General features: G+C 43.2%; 1 protein-coding gene across 1 annotated transcript; it reads right to left on the bottom strand.

Annotated features, from left to right (window-relative positions):
- Positions 1-1806: 1806 nt before the first annotated feature.
- On the bottom strand, positions 1807-18089 carry ido1 (indoleamine 2,3-dioxygenase 1). Its single transcript, XM_024440607.1, has 10 exons — positions 17915-18089; positions 16855-16950; positions 16332-16451; positions 3990-4108; positions 3602-3616; positions 3293-3392; positions 3092-3209; positions 2956-3007; positions 2668-2816; positions 1807-2361 (listed from the first exon to the last, which is right to left on the bottom strand). Exons 1-10 carry the CDS (start codon positions 18005-18007, stop codon positions 1898-1900), a joined length of 1326 nt encoding a protein of 441 aa, XP_024296375.1. The 5' UTR covers positions 18008-18089; the 3' UTR covers positions 1807-1897.
- Between the last annotated feature and the right edge of the window lie 808 nt (positions 18090-18897).

The raw sequence follows: 18897 nt of genomic DNA, 5'->3' as shown, positions 1-18897 counted from the left end.
GTATATTCGATAGACAATGAGTTGAAAGACTACAAATCTCAGATTTCCCACTTCCTGGTTGTATTTCTTTCAGGTTTTTGCCTGCGATATGTTATACTCACAGACATCATTCAAACAGTTTTAGAAACTTCAGAGTGTTTTCTATCCAATACTACTGATAATATGCATATATTAGCTTCTGGGCCTGAGTAGCAGGAAGTTTACTCTGGGCACGCTTTTCATCCGAACGTGAAAATGCTGCCCCCTATCCCAAACAGGTTTTAATAATGTTTACATATCCTACATTACTCATCTCATATGTATATACTGTATTCTATACCGTCTACTGCATCTTGCCTATGCCAATCGGTGTCGCTCAACCATTGATATGTACATATTCTATTCATCCCTTTACATTTGTGTGTATTTGTGTGTATAAGGTAGTTGTTGTGAATTTGTTAGATTACTTGCTAGATATTACTGCATAGTCGGAACTAGAAGTATTTTGCTATATTGATTTGATAAAATAACAGTCTTCACATTTAGTGATAGTCACAGACACGACACTGTCCTAGAGACATCAACGACACTCAGGTGTGTCCAATTTACTCATTATGATTTCCCTGTTAAAAGAGGTGTGTTTCGGGCCTCCCGACTGGTGCAGTGGTCTAAGGCACTGCATCACAGTGCTAGCTGTTCCACTAGAGATCCTGATTAGAGTGTAGGCTCTGCCGCTGACAGCTGTGACCAGGAGGCCCATGGTGCCGCACACAATTGGCCCAGCCTCGTCCGGGTTAGGGATACCCTTGTCCCATCGCACTCTAGCGATTCCTGTTGCGGGCCGGGCACATGCACGCTGACATGGTTGCCAGGTGTACGATGTCTCCTCCGACACATTCGTGTGGCTGGCTTCTGGTTTAAGCAGGCATTGTGTCAAGAAGCAGTGCGGCTTAGCTGGGTTGTGTTTGATAAGACACACGGCTCTCGACCTTCGCCTCTGCCAAGTCCGTACGGAAGTTGCAGCAATGGGATAAGACTGTAACTACTATTTCGGGAGAAAAAGGAGTAAAAAAAATAAGCTTGAATTGTTTACCGTGTGCGGTCGTTTCCTGAGTGAGTTTGCGAGACTTAGTGTTTGTTGTGTACTGTTATCCTGCAGCTAATGTTTCTCAGTAAAGTATTAAGTTTATCCTTAATCACTGATTCTTCGTCTGGTCTTTTTTCTGCAGCCGAGTCCAACCTTACCACGTCACAGCTCTCTCTCTCTCCCTCTCTCTGTCTGTGAGCCATGCTGTTTGAGTCAGTGCCCTACTCTGGTGTCTCTGGGCTCTGCAGCTTTTTGTGGGACACCTGCTCTTTGCTGACAGTGGAGGTTGTATTGCAATGTGTTTATATTAGTCATCATGATGATGAACTGCAGGGACCTTCAATTACTTCTTTAGCAAAAACTCCAAAACAGGACATGTAGGATAGGTTGCATAAAATACAAAAAAAACCTGACTATACTGTCCGTGATGACATATGAAATCAGTACTCAGATTACGGTTAAGTATCACCCTGGTTGTATGTATTAACTGTCAGGTCAGGATAAGCTAACTTTCAAAACTTTCCTCAGCCTGTCCTGGGGATCAGTGCGAGTTTTCTGACTATGACCACAGTCAGTCTGGAATAGTCATCCAATGTATATTTTACATTCTATATTAGATTGAATAAAGAGATTAGTGGTTGCATTTAACAGAAACGAACACTGATGGTTTAAATTAAGGTTTGAACTGAAAGAGTGGCATCATTTATACAGAGCATGTCACTAACACCGGGACTCATTTAGTCAGACATCAAATCCTGTCATGCACAAACCTCTCATAATTACAAGTAATTTCATTAATTTATTAAACACACTGTAGGTATAAAAGTGTCTCTAAAATGTGTTAGTTTGCAGATGTGTTTGATGAGTTGTGTATTGTGTGTTTTGAGGTTGTGCTCCATTTGTGCTCTTCTGCATGGCCCTGTTGTCCAGCGGCAGGGAGACATCCCGTGTGCGGTCCCTCACAGTCTTTAGGAAGCTCATGATGCCCGAGCCGCCTGTACCCGTCTCCTCCAGAGCCGTGGGCGCCCTGCTGACAGTCTCCTGCTGGGAACTGTTGCCCTGTCTTCGCAGCTGGCGGGCACGGGCAGCGGGAACGGTGATAAAGCAGCTGACCACGTTGATGTGGTAGCTGCGGAGGGCCATTAGCTTGGTCACACATAGCTGAAAAGCTGCGGTCAGAAGCTCACTGGCCTCCTGCTGGACAAAGCCTCGCAGGGAGGGCTGCAGAGATATGTCCTGGATCAGATGCTTGTGGGAAGAGGGCATGTAGTTTCTCATACGGGTCAGAAAGGCTCCTGTACAAGTAGAAAGTATATTCACCCTCAGTGGAAATAACATCTTCAGGAGACCTTTGTGTTAAAAAACATGCCTACGTAAATATAATGCCATGCCAAAATGTTGTAGGCCTTCAGCCACATACAGTATGTATAACACAACTCAATAACTCTTTATGTTTGTAAGTGAACACTTCCTTATTGCCAAAGAAAACATCTGTTAAGATTGTACTTGTTAACACAGCCATTTGTATCTCTGCAAAACATTTATTAAATATTGTGTGGTATTATTGACTCCTCTGGACCTGTCTAATTTTGCTTTCTTACCACAATTGTCCTCATGTTTGACTCCTAGCAGCTCATCAAAGCAGTGCAGCAGACTGCTCTGGGCAGCACTCCCACCAGAATACTCCATAGGCTCTGCCTGGATGCCTTCATACACCAAACCAGCTGGCATGGATGAGTTATCTTTCCACCTGATCCACACACATACAGCCATACATTTTGAATACAGTCATATTTTTTGTGTCATTAACTTCTGTCAGACAACTTAGACAATTAACTTCTGTCAGACTCATGTTGTATTGTTTAGGCCTACTAGTGTTCAGTACTTACCCAGACAGATAGATCCTTATAATACCATAGAAGACATCTGGCTTGACATATGCTGGAACAACATAAGATACGCTGAGAATGCAGGTGAACTGGACTGAATATCAACACAGTAAAACATCTGTTTCAGTTGTAGTACCATGCATCAGTTTGAGTGCATCTGTCATGCCCTCCATCGCCTGGCTGATTTCCTCTAGTGCACTTGTAACAGTCTCAGCATCACCACACTGGACCCCATTAATAACCAGGGGAATACTCTGAAACACACCCACATTAACAATGTCACTCAGAATTGGGCATCTCATTTTACAGCTCTGTGGGTTTCAGAAGAGACCTTCACCTTGATGGCTGGCACTGCAGCCAGCTCCACTAGTAGAGTGACCATGAAGAACCCCCTCACACTGTCCCCACCAGGCAGAGTGACAAGCAGCTCCAAGTTCCTGGGAGAGCGATGAAAACAACAACTATCACCATGGCCACAATGACAGCTGATAGAAGAAGTTAAAGTTCCTGCAAACATTTCAGGAGATTGTTAGATTGCAATAGTATGATTTCAAATGTCAGCGAGAGCCAACGAGCAAAGACTATTGGAATGTGTGGAATCTACAAATACAGCTGGTTGGAATCAATTATTCAAGGCAATACTTACTCTATGTCAAATGGTCTGGTGCGGGAGTTGATGCGACATGAAAAAGAAACACATTTCCTTTAAATATCACTGAGACAAAAATAGAACAGTAGAGGCAGATAATAATTTGGGGGGTGCTAATCTTCGTCCTATTTCACACAAGTAATGTGTTTTTTGCATATCCCACTCTCCCTGAGAAACACACAGAGAGTGGGGTCATGGCTAGGGTCTGATATTCAACAGTGAACCTGTAGCAGTTAGGGTTACGTGCCTTGCTCAAGGGCACATCGACAGATTTTTCACCTTCTCAGCTTGGGGATTCAAACCAGCAACTTTTCAGTTACTTGCCCAACTCTCTAACCGCTAGGCTACCTGCTGCCCCAGAGAATCTTGATTATTCCAAACATACCCATGTGGATCCCTCTTCTTCCAGTTAGCCAGTACTGCGTCTGCATGGGTAAGGATGGGAGGGAGGCCTAGACGCTGAGACACCTTCCAGTATGGAACGGCCAGGTTGCGGGGTAGTATCTTATGAGAGATAAGAATTCATATCAGAGGTACATGCAATTATTTTCATGATGATACTCTCTCGGTGCATTGCATGATGCCTGGGGTTATGTTTACAGATAGTCAAGTCCTGGATGTGTTTGCATCCAGTAACTATTTGTTGGTGTTCCATGTCTCAAACCTGAAGGTGCCAAAGTTGCTGGATAATTTCACCTTTGATTTACAGTAGGACGATATTACAGTTTTTATCAATCGCGTTCAAGCATTCTTTGGAACAATGTTTTCGATTTTCAAAATAGAGTTGACAAGTCACAGAACTGTGGCCTTTTATAAAACAGTAAATGCATTTTCAAAATGTAGTTGCATTCTAAAAACATAAATACATTCCTCAAAACTATATACGGTCAAAATTGCGAAATTATACTTCTCTTGAATCCATGCAGACTAAACAGAAAGTTAGTCTTTAAAAAATCCCAGTAGATCAATACATTTTCTTTGCAGTCATTAAATCAATGCAATCATTTTTCCAAGAATTGTTTACAGACAGATTATTTCACTTTATCACAATTCCAGTGGGTCAGAAGTTTACATACACTAAATTGACTGTGCCTTTAAACAGCTTGGAAAATTCCAGAAAATTATGTCATGGCTGTAGTAGCTTCTGATAGGCTAATTGACATCATTTGAGTCATTTGGAGGTGTACCTGTGGATGTATTTCAAGGCCTACCTTCAAACTCAGTGCCTCTTTGCTTGACATCATGGAAAAATCTAAAGAAATCAGCCAAGACCTCAGAAAAAAAAAATGTAGACCTCCACAAGTCTGGTTCATCCTTGGGAGCAATTTCCAAATGCCTGAAGGTACCACGTTCATCTGTACAAACAATATATAGCAAGTATACACACCATGGGACTACGCAGGCGTCATACCACTCAGGAAGGAGACGCGTTCTGTACTTTGGTTCAAAAAGTGCAAATCAATCCCAGAACAACAGCAAAGGACCTTGTGAAGATGCTGGAGGAAACAGGTAAAGGTATAGATATCCACAGTAAAACGAGTCCTATATTGACATAACCTGAAAGGCCGCTCAACAAGGAAAAAGCCACTGCTCCAAAACCACCATGAAAAATAGCCAGACTACAGTTTGCAACTGCACATGTGGACAAAGAAGGTAGTTTTTGGACAAATGTCCTCTGGTCTGATGAAACAAAAATATAACTGTTTGGCCATAATGTCCATCGTTATGTTTGGAGGATAAAGGGGAGGCTTGCAAACCGTGACAGTACCCCCAAAGGTGTGGACTCCTGCCGCAAAACCTGACTCTAAAGGGGAGGGTCCGGGTGGGCATCCCCTACCGCGGCGGCTCCGGTGCGGGACGTAGACCAACTTCCGCCCGCAGATCCCTCCGCTTTGGTGGCAGCCCTGGTGCATGGAACTTCACTTGGAAGAACCGGGCCGCAGATCATCGCCGGAGGAACCAGACCACCGATCATCGCCGGAGGCCCCGGACCGGGGACCATTGCTGGATGCTCCGGACCTGGAACCGTCGCTGGAGACTCCGGACTCACCAGGCTGGGGAGACACACTGCAGGCCTGGTGCGTCGAGCAGGCACAGGACTCACCAGGCTGGGGAGACACACGGGAGGTCTGGTCCGTGGAGCAGGCACAGGACTCACCGGGCTGGAGAGACACACTGGAGGCCTGGTTCGTGGATCAGGCACAACCCGTCCTGGCTGGATACCCACTTCAATCCAGCAAGTGCGTGGCACCAGCACAGGACGCACTGGGCTGTGAAAGCACACTGGAGGTCTGGAGCTTAGAGGTAGCACAACCCCTCCTGCCTGAATCACCACTTTAGCCCGGCACGTTCGAGGCACTGACACAGGACGCACTGGGCTGTGCAGGCGCACTGGGGACACCTTGCGCAGAGCCGGCGCTGGATATCCCGATCCGAGGAGGCGCACTGGAGACCAGGAGCGCTGAGCCGGCACCACCCCTCCTGGCTGGATACCCCTCTTTACGCAGCAGGAATGGAGAGCATGTACTGCATGCACCGGGCTGTGACTTTGCAAAACCGGAAAACATGGCACTGGAACCGTGACCAACTCCGCTTGCCCCGCTCGCCAACCCGTGTGCCCCACCCAAAATTGGGGTTGCCTCTCGTGCTCCTGTCTCTGCCGTAACTCCTGATCTCTCTCCTCCTCACTATCTGCCTCTGCCTGTTTCCATGGCAGGCTTTTGTCGCCTGCCATGATCTCCTCCCATGTCCACGATGTCCTAAACGCCCTTTACCCCGTGCCCAGGATCCCTTCTCCTCCTGGCCACGCTGCTTGGTCCTTTTGTGGTGGGTTCTTCTGTCACGATAGTCATGGGAAGAAGTGGACCAAAGCGCAGAGTGTTCATTCTATTTATTTATTAACTGAACACCGATGACAAAATATGAACGGGATGTTCTGCAGGGAAAAATAACAACCAGTGCAAAAATAAGAACCCACAAATGAAAGAGGGAAAGGGACTGCCTAAGTATGATTCCCAATCAGAGACAACGATAGACAGCTGCCTCTGATTGGGAACTACCCTCGGCCAAAAACAAAGAAATAGAAAACATAGAAATTAAGAAACTAGAATGTCCACCCTAGTCACACCCTGCCCTAACCAAAATAGAAAATAAAAACCTCTCTATGGCCAGGAAGTGACAAGAACACCATCCCAACCTTGAAGCACGGGGGGTGGCAGCATCATGTTGTGGGGGTGCTTTGCTGCAGGAGAGACTGGTGCACTTCACAAAATAGATGCCACGATGAGGAAGGAAAATTATGTGGATATATTGAAGCAACATCTCAAGACATCAGTCAGGAAGTTGAAGCTTGGTTGCAAATGGGTCTTCCAAATGAACAATGACACCAAGCATACTTCCAAAGTTGTGACAAAATGGCTTAAGGACAACAAAGTCGAGGTATTGGAGAGGCCATCACAAAGCCCTGACCTCAATCCCATAGAACATTTGTGGGCAGAACTGAAAAAGCGTGTGCGAGCAAGGAGGCCTACAAACCTGACTCAGTTGCACCAGCTCTGTCAGGTGGAATGGGCCAAAATTCACGCAATTTATTGTGGGAAGCTTGTGGAAGGCTACCCGAAATGTTTGATCCAAGTTAAACAATTTAAAGGCAATGCTACCAAATACTAATTGAGTGTATGTAAACTTCTGACCCACTGGGAATGTGATGAAAGAAATAAAAGCTGAAATAAATAATTCTCTACTATTATTCTGACATTTCACATTCTTAAAATAAAGTAGTCATCCTAACTGACTTTAAGACATGGAATTTTTACTGGGATTATATGTCAGGAATTGTGAAAAACTGAGTTTAAATGTATTTGGCTAAGGTGTATGTAAACTTCTGACTTCAAATGTAACTATCAAAAGGTACAGAATTATGGGTAATGACTCTCCTCTTATGCATATTTCACCAAACACTTTCATACACATTGTAACGCGGAGTGGAACAGGTGAACCCAAGAGCAGACTCAGATGGGGAGACTGGGATGAGTTAACCAAGGTATTTATTGAAACAAGGGGGGGAAGATTGAATGCAGGCCAGGGGAAGCTTGGGCGGGTTGCTGGAAACCAGGTACGAAGGCTGAGGTGAGAGGTGTGGGAACAGGGTAAGCAAATCCGGAGGGGAATCCAAAGGAGCGTAGAGTGGGGAATTGAGGACCTAGTAGCAGGACAGATGAGAGGTCGGACTGGAGACAGGGACCAGAGTCAGAGCGGGCAGAACTGTAGCGGAGAGGACAACAGCGTCAGGCAAGGGAAAACAGGCACAACAGGAACAAACAGCTAGAGACATGGACTGACTGGGAAGAGATTACGTTCTGGTAGTTTTGAAGTGGCAGGACTGAGTATTTGTAGAGGTCTTGGTTATGGAACAGGTTGCAGCTGGTGGGGGATCTGCTCTGACTCCAGCACACTTGTCTCTGCCCACACAATCACACACACACACAGAGAGAGGGAGAGAGCACTGGGGGAGTGGCGGCAGGTCAAGGAGACACCGGATGAGCATTGGAGGGCGTGGCAGGAGCAGATGTGACACATGTTAAATCAAATAGGATTCCTGATCAAGAAGAAAATGGAAAACAAGCACATTGTGTGCAGGATTTATTCAAATACAATTGTATTTGTCATATGCGCCAAATACAACAGGTGTAGATCATGCAATATTTACTAACGAGCCCTTTCCCAACAATGAGTTACAATACAAATTTAATTATGAGAATATATACACAGAGTACCGGTACAGAGTCAATGTGCAAGGGTAGAAGGTAGTTGAGGTAATATGCACATGACAAGGGTAGGTGAAAACACATCCGCCATGCTGATCTTCAACACAGGGCCCCTCAGGGGTATGTGCCCAGTCGCCTCCTGTACTCCCTGTTCACTCATGAACAAGCACGACTCCAACACCATCATTAAGTTTGCCGATGACACAACAGGCCTGATCACCGACAATGACGAGACAGCCTTTAGCGAGGAGGTCAGAGACCTGGCTGTGTGGTGCCAGGACAACAACCTCTCCCTCAACGTGATCAAGACAAAGGAGATGATTGTGGACTACAGGAAAATAAGTACCGAGCACACCCCATTATCATCAACGGGGCTGTAGTGGAGCAGGTTGAGTGTCCACATCACCAACAAACTAACATGGTCCAAGCACACCAAGACAGTCGTGAAGAGGGCAAAACAAAAGCTATTCCCCCTCAGGAGACTGAAAAGATTTGGTATGGGTCCTCAGATCCTCAAAAGGTTCTACAGCTGCACCGTCGAGAGCACCCTGACGGGTTGCATCACTGCCTGGTATAGCAACCTCTCTGCCTCCAACCGCAAGGCACTACAGAGGGTAGTGCGTACGGCCCAGTACATCACTGGGGTCAATCTTCCTGCCAACCAGGACCTCTATACCAGGCAGTGTCAGAGGAAGGCCCTCAAAATTGTCACAGACTCCAGCCACCCTAGTCATAGACTGTTCTCTCTGCTCCTCCAAGTCTAAATCCAAGAGGCTTCTAAACAGCATCTACCCCCAAGCCATAAGACTCCTGAACATCTAATCACATGGCTACCCATACTATTTGCAATGCCCCTCCCCCTTATGCTGCTACTCCCTGTTATTATCTATGCATAGTCATGTTAATAACTCTACCTACATGTACATATTCCTCAATTACCTCGACTAACGGTGTCCCGCACATTGACCTTGTACCGGTACCCCTGTATATAGCCTCACTATTGTTATTTTACTGCTGCTCTTTACTTATTTGTTACTTTTATTTCTTATTTTTTAGGCATTTTTCTTAAAACAGCATTGTTGGTTAAGAGCTTGTAAGTAAGCATTTCACTGTAAGTTCTACACCTGTTGTATTCAGCGCATGTGACAAATAAAATTAGATTTTATGGACAGTGCCTTCAGAAAGTATTCATACCCCTTGACCTATTCTACATTGTGTTGTGTTAAAGCTTGTAATTTAAAAAAAAATGTCTCACCTATCTACACACAATACCCTATACTGAGTGTTTTTAGAAACATGTTTTTAGACATTTTCGCAGATGTATTGAAAAATTAATACAGATATGCAATTTGCATAAGTATGTAAATGCATGGCAGGGAGCTCGGTCCCAGTGATGTACTGGGAGGTACGCATTACCCTCTGTAGCACCTTATAGTCAGATGCCAAGTAGTTGCCAAACCAAGCAGGGAAGCAGCCAGTCAAGATTCTCTCACTGCTGCAGCTGTAGAACTTTTTGAGGATCTGAGGGCCCATGCCAAATCTATTCAGCCTCCTGAGGGGGAAGAGACATTGTGTGTACAGCGTTGGTGTGTTTGGACCATGATAGTTCCTTAACAGCCCCGTCGAATGGCGCTCGGCCCTCCATTTCCTTTTGTCCACGATCATCTGCTAACTTTGAGGCAAGATTGTTGTCCTGGCAGCACATTTACAGGTCAAAAACAACACAGCATAGGTACTCACACGACCAACGGCCATTGGAACAATAACCGACAGCCCAATGGAAACCAAAGAGTACACTTCTACAAGTACTAATCAGTGAGAATAGGGGACAGGTGTGCGTAATGAAAGTTCTGGAGGGATCCGTGACAGTACCTCCACCCCCCGCCTGATGCACCAGCAGCACAACGACACCGGCCTCGCATCACAGGAACGCAGTGCGGGTTGATCAGGACCCGATGCAGCTTCGTTGTCGGATGGGTCACTTGCAAAGTTGCTGCGGTGTCGGAAAGTAGCAGTTTACCGGAAGTGGCGTCGCGGACGGACCATTGTGGAAAGTCGGCCAGTTGCAGCTGCCAAAGTCTCGGACCATTCCCACTGTCTCCCTTAATTTTATTCTGTCACGTTGGTATGAAGTGATCGGGAGACAGACGCAGAAATGCTAACTTTTTAAAAATTCTTTACCCAAATTACAGCGTGCTGTGTAAAGGCACAGGGACGAAGACAAACAAACATGTAAAAAAACACAGGGTTGAAACCCAAACAAAGAGCGAGGAGTACAATGAATAAATAACACAAGCGCACAATGATACCACAAGGGACGAGACCGGTAATCATCTGCGCAATATACGTGGCACGAAAGCCAAAACACAGCACAGGTACTCACACGACCAACGGCCATTGGAACAATAATCAACAGCCCAATGGAAATCAAAGGGTACACTTGTACAAGTACTAATAGGTGGTAATAGGGGACAGGTGTGTGTAATGAAAGTTCCAGAGGGATCTGTGACAAATTATCTGTTCCTGCTCCCTTGTCTCTCGTTCACATTGATACAAATCACAAATTGATAAGGTACTAAGATGCATAATGTCTCCATGAAATCTAAGAAGTTATTTAAACTTTTTATTCTTACTTATTCGTAGACAAATGTTCAATGATATATGAAATTGGAGTTGTTCTTCATCAACTGGTAATACATAAATAATGAAGCAGGTTAATAGTTTAAACATTTCCCTTTTAATTCCAATGCATGTTTTCAAGATACAACATTGTCTTTGGCGGTATAGATGGATTTTCAGAGAAGGTAAGTATATTATTTTGTATGCATATTGCATATTTCCCATCACCTAATGAACAACCAGAATACCAGTCTGGTGTTAAGCTTTCTGTGCTGTATTGACTTATTCTGAAAATGACATCTGCTGCTTTAGATTGAACGGTCATTTCATATCTACAAAAAATAATCTATTTTCTTTACTTTCAGAGTGCGAGCTGATCAACGGGTCAAAATGTAGATATTGCCAGATCACTGTCCAAGGAACAGGCCGTGGAAGATTTATTGCTGGCAAAAGTGTCCATAACCAGAGGTAATTAAACTGTTCTGTGTTCTTTTTATTTCTTCATCGCTATCTGTCTTGTACGTGGAACCTGTCTCATATGCATTAACTTTCAAAAATCTAGGATGTCAGCTGCTAAATTTCAGATTTTCACAACATAAACACTCAGCCATTTTCACTTGACTATCAAGCCGCTGTTGCTGCCAAGTCATGATTTCCCTGGGGGTTAGCCTTGCAATAACCAAGTGGTGAGACACATAGCCCTCTATGTTTAAGTGTTTCAGGTACACTCAGATAGGTGTCTGCATCACATACAGTCAGTAACCACTCACAGAGGCACACACACAACTTGTATTTCTATAATCTCGGACCCACCTCAGTGTTCCCTATTCATAGAGGAAGAACACAGGAACACAGAGATTAGGTTCCTTCCCCTCACAAAACCTTTTCTTTCTCTCTGTTAGAGTGGAACGCTTATGGAGAGATGTTTGGAGTGCTGTGACATGTCAGTACTACAACTTGCTGCACAATTTGGAGGAAGAAGGCTACCTTGACCTGTAAAATTCTATCCACCGTGTTGGATATGTGTTCCTACCTCATCTGCAGGCAGGTCTGCAGCATTTCACAGAGAGTTGGAATAATCCCCCTTTAAGTACAGAGGCGAACCTGACACCTCACCAGCTGTTGCCTTAGCACTACACAACTGATTCAAATGATCAAGTCATCATCAAGCTTCGAGTGGTATTTATGTATTCAGTTGTGATCTGGTAATGTAAAAGTCTAATAATGACATTATCTTCTATTGTTTGTCCTCATGTGTCTGTTTTTCAGCATAAAGTACTCTGTAGCCACTTAGTGTGGACACCAGGTGAGACTACACACACAGATTCCTGTTGAACACAGTCTCTTTAACTACCTTATTTTCTCAATAACAGTCTCTCTCCTTCACTTCATCCCTCTCCCCCTTCTCCCTAAATCCTTTATGTTATATCAGCTGTGTTGGTGAACCCCTCACGCATCTGAACCCTGCTGACACAGTGGGCACAGCATGATCATAGGTGAGAGGTCACTTGGTCGAGTCAACAAGAAGTATTATTAAAGAGATGCTTTACATTGAAATACAGATAGAGATGTAGTAGTCCCAGAGTTAATGATCCAAGGTCAGTTTTGCATTTCACCTCCTAATGATTATGATGACTGACAGTGTTAGAATAAAAAAACAAAGCTTAATTATGCTCTCTCTCTATCCATCTGTTTCTCATCTGCATCTATGTTTTGATGTGAGAGAGGAAGCCAGTCCCGTCATCGCCACCTCACCCGCTCTTAAGATAACCTTCGGGCCGACTGGGAGCGCAAGGCTGGTTAGGAGACACCGCTAGAGACACTATGTAATTGTGATGGACTGAGAGAATATTAGGGTAGCACTGTAATTCATTAATCATATGCTGTCTTCCCTGTTCCTCTGTTTTACCTCTGTCTTCTACATCTCTCTCCCCACCTCCTCTTTCTTCCTATTTTTTTTATAATGCACACCATATGTGCATTGAAGTACAGATTGAACTTGTATTTATGATATAATATTACAATTATAATATTTATAATGCATGTATTATGTATTTATAACACCTGGATAATGAACTTTCAATAAAGAGTTTCACATTCTCCACTGGTTGAAATTAAGTATCTCATTGAAAACTACACCTATCCTGTGTCCTCAGATTAATGCAAATGAAGGGAGTTAGATATGTATAGGAAGTGTAGTTTACTGTTTTTTTTCTGTATATATGAATCACAACTCAGCCTTGACTTAAATCATGGTTCTAGTCTATTGCATAGTTACAATGTGTAATCATTGATGTCCTAGGAGCAGGAGTGGTAAACACTGTTGAAGTATATAATTGTAATACATACATGCAGATACAGCATCATTCAAAGAAGGGAGTTTGATACACCTGGTATTGGATATGACTGAAAAAGAATGTCTCACATAGATTCATACCTGAACTGCACCTTTATTTGCCAAAGAAGAGTACATAATCAGTGAATATATTCAATGTACAGGCTACAATGTGGGGATCCCATAATGGTAACAACTAGAGTACATGTGAAACCCAGCAAAAAAAGAAACATCCTCTCACTGTCAACTGTGTTTATTTTCAGCAAACTTAACATGTGTAAATATTTGTATGAACATGACAAGATTCAACAACTGAGACATAAACTGATCAAGTTCCACAGACATGTGACTAACAGAAATGGAATAATGTGTCCCTGAACAAAGGGGGGTCAAAAGTAACAAGCAGTATCTGGTGTGGCCACCAGCTGCATTAGGTACTGCAGTGCATCTCCTCCTCATGGACTGCACCAGATTTGCCAGTTCTTGCTGTGAGATGTTACCCCACTCTTCCACCAAGTTCTCTGACATTTCTGGGGGGAATGGCCCTAGTCCTCACCCTCCAATCCAACAGGTCCCAGACATGCTCAATGGGGTTAAGATCTGGGCTCTTCGCTGGCCATGGCAGAACACTGACATTCTTGTCTTGCAGGAAATCACGCACAGAATGAGCAGTATGGCTGGTGGCATTGTCATGCTGGAGGGTCATGTCAGGATGAGCCTGCAGGAAGGGTACCACATGAGGGAGGAGGATGTCTTCCCTGTAACACACAGCATTGAGAATGCCTGCAATGACAACAAGCTCAGTCCGATGATGCTGTGACACACCGTCCAAGACCATAAAGGACCCTCCACCTCCAAATTGATCCCGCTCCAGAGTACAGGCCTCGGTGTAACGCTCATTCCTTCAATGAGAAACGTAAATAAGACCATCACCCATGGTGAGACAAAACCGCAACACATCGGTGAAGAGCATTTTTTGCTAGTCCTGTCTGGTCCAGTGACGGTGGGTTTGTGCTCATAGGCGACGTTGTTACCAGTGATATCTGGTGAGGACCTGCCTTACAACAGGCCTCCAAGCCCTCAGTCCAGCCTCTCTCAGCCTTATGCAGACAGTTTGAGCACTGATGGAGGGATTGTGCTTTCCTGGTGTAACTCGGGCAGTTGCTGTTGCCATCCTGTACCTGTCCTGCAGGTGTGATGTTCGGATGTACCGATCCTGTGCAGGTGTTGTTACACGTGGTCTGCCACTGCGAGGACGATCAGCTGTCTGTCCTGTCTCTCTGTAGCGCTCTTTTAAGCATCTCACAGTACAGACATAGCAATTTATTGCCCTGGCCACATCTGCAGTACTCATGCCTCCTTGCAGCATGCCTAAGGCACGTTCACGCAGATGAGCAGGGACCCTGGGCATCTTTCTTTTGGTGTTTTTCAGAGTCAGTAGAAAGGCCTCTTTAGTGTCCTAAGTTTTCATAACTGTGACCTTAATTGCCTACCGTCTGTAAGTTGTTGGTGTCTTAACGAGCGTTCCACAGGTGCATGTTCATTAATTGTTTATTATTCATTGAACAAGCATGGGAAACAGTGTTTAAACCCCTTACAATGAAGATCTGTGAAGTAATTTGGATTTTTACAAATTATCTTTGAAAAGACAGGGTCCTGAAAAAGTGAGGTTTCTTTTTTGGCTGAGTTTATATACAGTTGAAGTCAGAAGTTTACATACACTTAGGTTGGAGTCATTAAAACAAGTTTTTCAACCACTACACAAATTTCTTGTTAACAAACTATAGTTTTGGTCAATTGGAGGTGTACCTGTGGATGTATTTCAAGGCCTACCTTCAAACTCAGTGCCTCTTTGCTTGACATCATGGGAAAATCAAAAGAAATCAGCCAAACTTCCAACTTCAACTGTGGGACTTGCATCCTTGGCACAATAAAGTTATTATATTCTACTCAATCCATAGACTTCATTACTGCCATTCAGACTTGAAGTCGATACATCAACTATGATAACTGAGATACATAGATTCTGAACTAATATTCATACCAAACATTTTAGGGTCCATACACAGATCGGCTACATACTGCAGCTAGCTACACATCCATAGGTACACAGTTATTTTTATTCTCCACTACACAATAAGCAAATAAATAGTTAACTAGCTATATTACTTCATATTTGTTTCATCAGACCAGAGGACATTTCTCCAAAAAGTACGATCTTTGTCCACATGTGCAGTTGCAAACCATAGTCAGGCTATTTCATTGCGGTTTTGGAGCAGTGGCTTCTTCCTTGCTGAGCGGCCTTTCAGGTTATGTCAATATAGGACTCGTTTTACTGTGGATATAGATACTTTTGTACCCATTTCCTCCAGCATCTTCACAAGGTCCTTGCCGTTGTTCTGGGAATGATTTGCACTTTTCGCACCAAAGTACGTTCATTTCTAGGAGACAGAACGTGTCTCCTTCCTGAGCGGTATGTGTCATCTGTATGTTTGTACAGATGAACGTGATACCTTCAGGCATTTGGAAATTGCTCTCAAGGATGAACCAGACTTGTGGAGGTCTACAAATATTTTTCTGAGGTCTTGGCTGATTTCTTTAGATTTTCCAATGTCAAGTAAAGAGGCATTGAGTTTGAAGGTAGGCCTCTAAATACATCCACAGGAACTCACAAACTCAAATGATGTCAATTAACCTATCGGAAGCTTCTAAAGCCATGACATCATTTTCTGGAATTTTCCAAGCTGTTTAAAAGAACAGTCAACTTAGTGTTTGTAAACTTCTGACCCACTGGATTTGTGATACAGTGATATAATCTGTCTGTAAACATTTGTTGTAAAAATTACTTGTATCATGCACAAATTAGATGTCCTAACCGACTTGCAAAAACTATAGTTTGTTAACAAGAAATATGTGGAGTGGTTGAAAACCAAGTTTTAATGACTCCAACCTAAGTATGTTAACTTACAACTTCAACTGCACATAATAAGAAGGGTTGTTGAAAAACCTTGACTGTGTCATTCTCCCCCTCCTGCCACACGTAGCCCATGGTCATCACACTCAGGGCCAAATGGGCCAGACGCAGCTCTCTGTGGCTCTCCAGGAATCGGGTGTTCAGCAAGGGCATCTGAGTGAGTAAATGGAAGAATGGAGATGACACTATATCACGTACAATTGTGAGAAATTATTAATACACTCTGCTTGACACATTGCAAATTACCCATTTAACATTTTTTTTGTATATAAATGCTTCAGGTTATGTAATTAATTGATTAAATTAAATTAAATATCTTTTATCAAATTGGATTTATATTTTGTCATCTCTGCACAGGTGAAGTCACGCATTGTTATTCAAAAAAGTTTTTTTAAAATGTGGAACTGTCACCAAAAACTGTTGAATATATAAACCTATTTCATTTCCACTGTATAATGTGTTCCAAACCAAGTTTGTGGAATTCAACCAGGTGGTAGAATTGCAATTCCAATCCATTCCCCCCTATTTGAACCGTTTACTGACAGCATAGACTTACCTTGAGAATGTGGGAGCGCAGCGTGTGAGAGTAGATGAGCTCTGTAACATGCTGGGCAATGTCCATCCAGGGCTGGTAGTATGGCGGCAACTCTGTCTTTAGGGTATTGAGTCATATTGAAAGTGTCAATGTATTGTCCCTCAATTAATACTATTGTTGGATGCTCTGTCTCGTATCAGGACAGGTTATGCAGAGTAGGCCACAAGCAACTGTGGAAAGTGTCAAACAAGCTTATGAAATTACAGTTCTAAAATCTATTCCACTTATTTTATGTATTCCAAATGATGCACTGGACATATCAGTAGTTAGAAAAGCAATCTTGCTGTTTCCTCATTACATCAATGCTTTGCTTTACCAAGGATAAAGGATAAAGTTCACGAACAGGACAAACACAAAGGACGCCAATTGCAAGTTGTTGTGGAAACTAGATCCAAAGATTAAGCAGAGACTAATTTTGTGGTATAATAGTGCATCTTTTAATGCATACGAGCAGCGGCAAGGTAGATCCGTCTGTGATCGCAGTCAGGGAAGGCGCTCCAAGAGTAAATGATTACATGTCCCTTATATAGTGGGAGGTGATAATACAATCATATTGTTACACAACAGTTATTTTACAGAAACAACAGTTCCAGAACACAATGGCCTTAACAGGAGTCTATGAAACGCATAACATCAAAGTCCAGCACAGAACAATAACATAACCCTTGAGAAGTGGCAACAGCTCATCCCAATTCTGCCTCAACAAAGTATAGCATGTATCAACCTTGCCTGGATTGGAATGCTCTCATCTGTACTCTGCACTCCAAATTCAAAAACACTAAGTCTTAACCACGGCTTGATTTGGGGGGTCTCAGGGAAACTAATGTCACTGTCTGAGGCTGAGAAAGTTACAACCTGCTTACATTTACAAATATATCAATACTACTTACCTTCCACTTACTTTGATTTAACAAACAACTAATAAGCAACAGTTGTAATGGGAAACAACACATGCCCACTAATGACTGACAATGATTACAAATGCAATGGGCATCTCATAAGATAAGGAGGCTGTACCTACCAGGGGTGCAGGGAGAATGAAGCCAAACACATCAGAGACATGGTAGGGGTCCAGAGAGAAAGGCTTCTGTGAGTCTGTGATAGTAGTGGCCATGGGGGCTGAAAGAGGATCCCTGATATGTGCAGTGATTGTCAGGCAGTTTGAATGATCTGGTAAGTATGCAAAGTGAGTCCAGCCAGACCTCAAACTGTCTGGACCCCACCTCAGAGTTCACTTGTAAATCCTGTCAACAAAGATCTGCTTACACAACTTTTCTTTTTACCTTTAACCACACTATTGCACAATGGTCTCATCACATCATGAGTTAGTAGTTATAGGGTCGAGTTTGACTTGACCTAGTTTGACTTGTACTGTTATCAGTCTATTAACATGTTTATGCAAGAAACGTGTTACAGTAAATTACACATTGTTATTTTGATAACAAAATAGCAGCTTATATAGCAGTGAATAAAATAGTAACACAGCAGCCTCATCTAGTGGAATAGATAACACATTGCAATGGTTAGAATCACATGATTTCAGGTGATTTATATTACCAAATCAAATCTCTGTACTTCTTCACTTAAGCATTGTCAATTAACATATGCAATACCATTGTTTTAAGCAATGTTATGTTTCGGGTTACAGTAGCCAAAAACACACAGTAAAAACAATGTGTTCCTGAAAGTCAATAACTAATTAGTCCTTCCCAAGGGGGTTTACTGTTAACAATAGCTAAGCTTATTTATAGATTATTTATAGAGTGTGCACAGATGTGTGTGTGATGCAGCCTCTGGCACATTATTGTTATTTAAAAACCTTGTGTCAATGCAACTAAGGAATGTATAGAAAATACATTACTAACTGCCTTTACAGAATTATACAATTTTGGCTAATCAAGTAGGCCTACTCTGACTTGTCTTTCCACACAAGGGCATGACAAAATACTGCACTGGGCAAGTTCATAGAAACTTTGAAATCTAAAGGTCAAATGATCCTCCTGT

The sequence above is a fragment of the Oncorhynchus tshawytscha genome, linkage group LG12 (assembly GCF_018296145.1).
Source record: "Oncorhynchus tshawytscha isolate Ot180627B linkage group LG12, Otsh_v2.0, whole genome shotgun sequence".
In the NCBI taxonomy this organism is placed as follows: domain Eukaryota; kingdom Metazoa; phylum Chordata; class Actinopteri; order Salmoniformes; family Salmonidae; genus Oncorhynchus; species Oncorhynchus tshawytscha.
Note: the sequence above shows the minus strand (reverse complement) of the source record. Positions and strands in the feature narration are given on the sequence as shown.

Bases quoted from the DNA above. Each gene is read 5' to 3' on its own strand.
- ido1 (XM_024440607.1), bottom strand. From the start codon at position 18,007: ATGGCCACTACTATCACAGACTCACAGAAGCCTTTCTCTCTGGACCCC. The intron at 16,951-17,914 runs GTAGGTACAGCC...AATACCCTAAAG, and splicing joins TCATTCTCCCTGCACCCCTG to ACAGAGTTGCCGCCATACTA. The intron at 16,452-16,854 runs GTAAGTCTATGC...TTACTCACTCAG, and splicing joins TGCGCTCCCACATTCTCAAG to ATGCCCTTGCTGAACACCCG.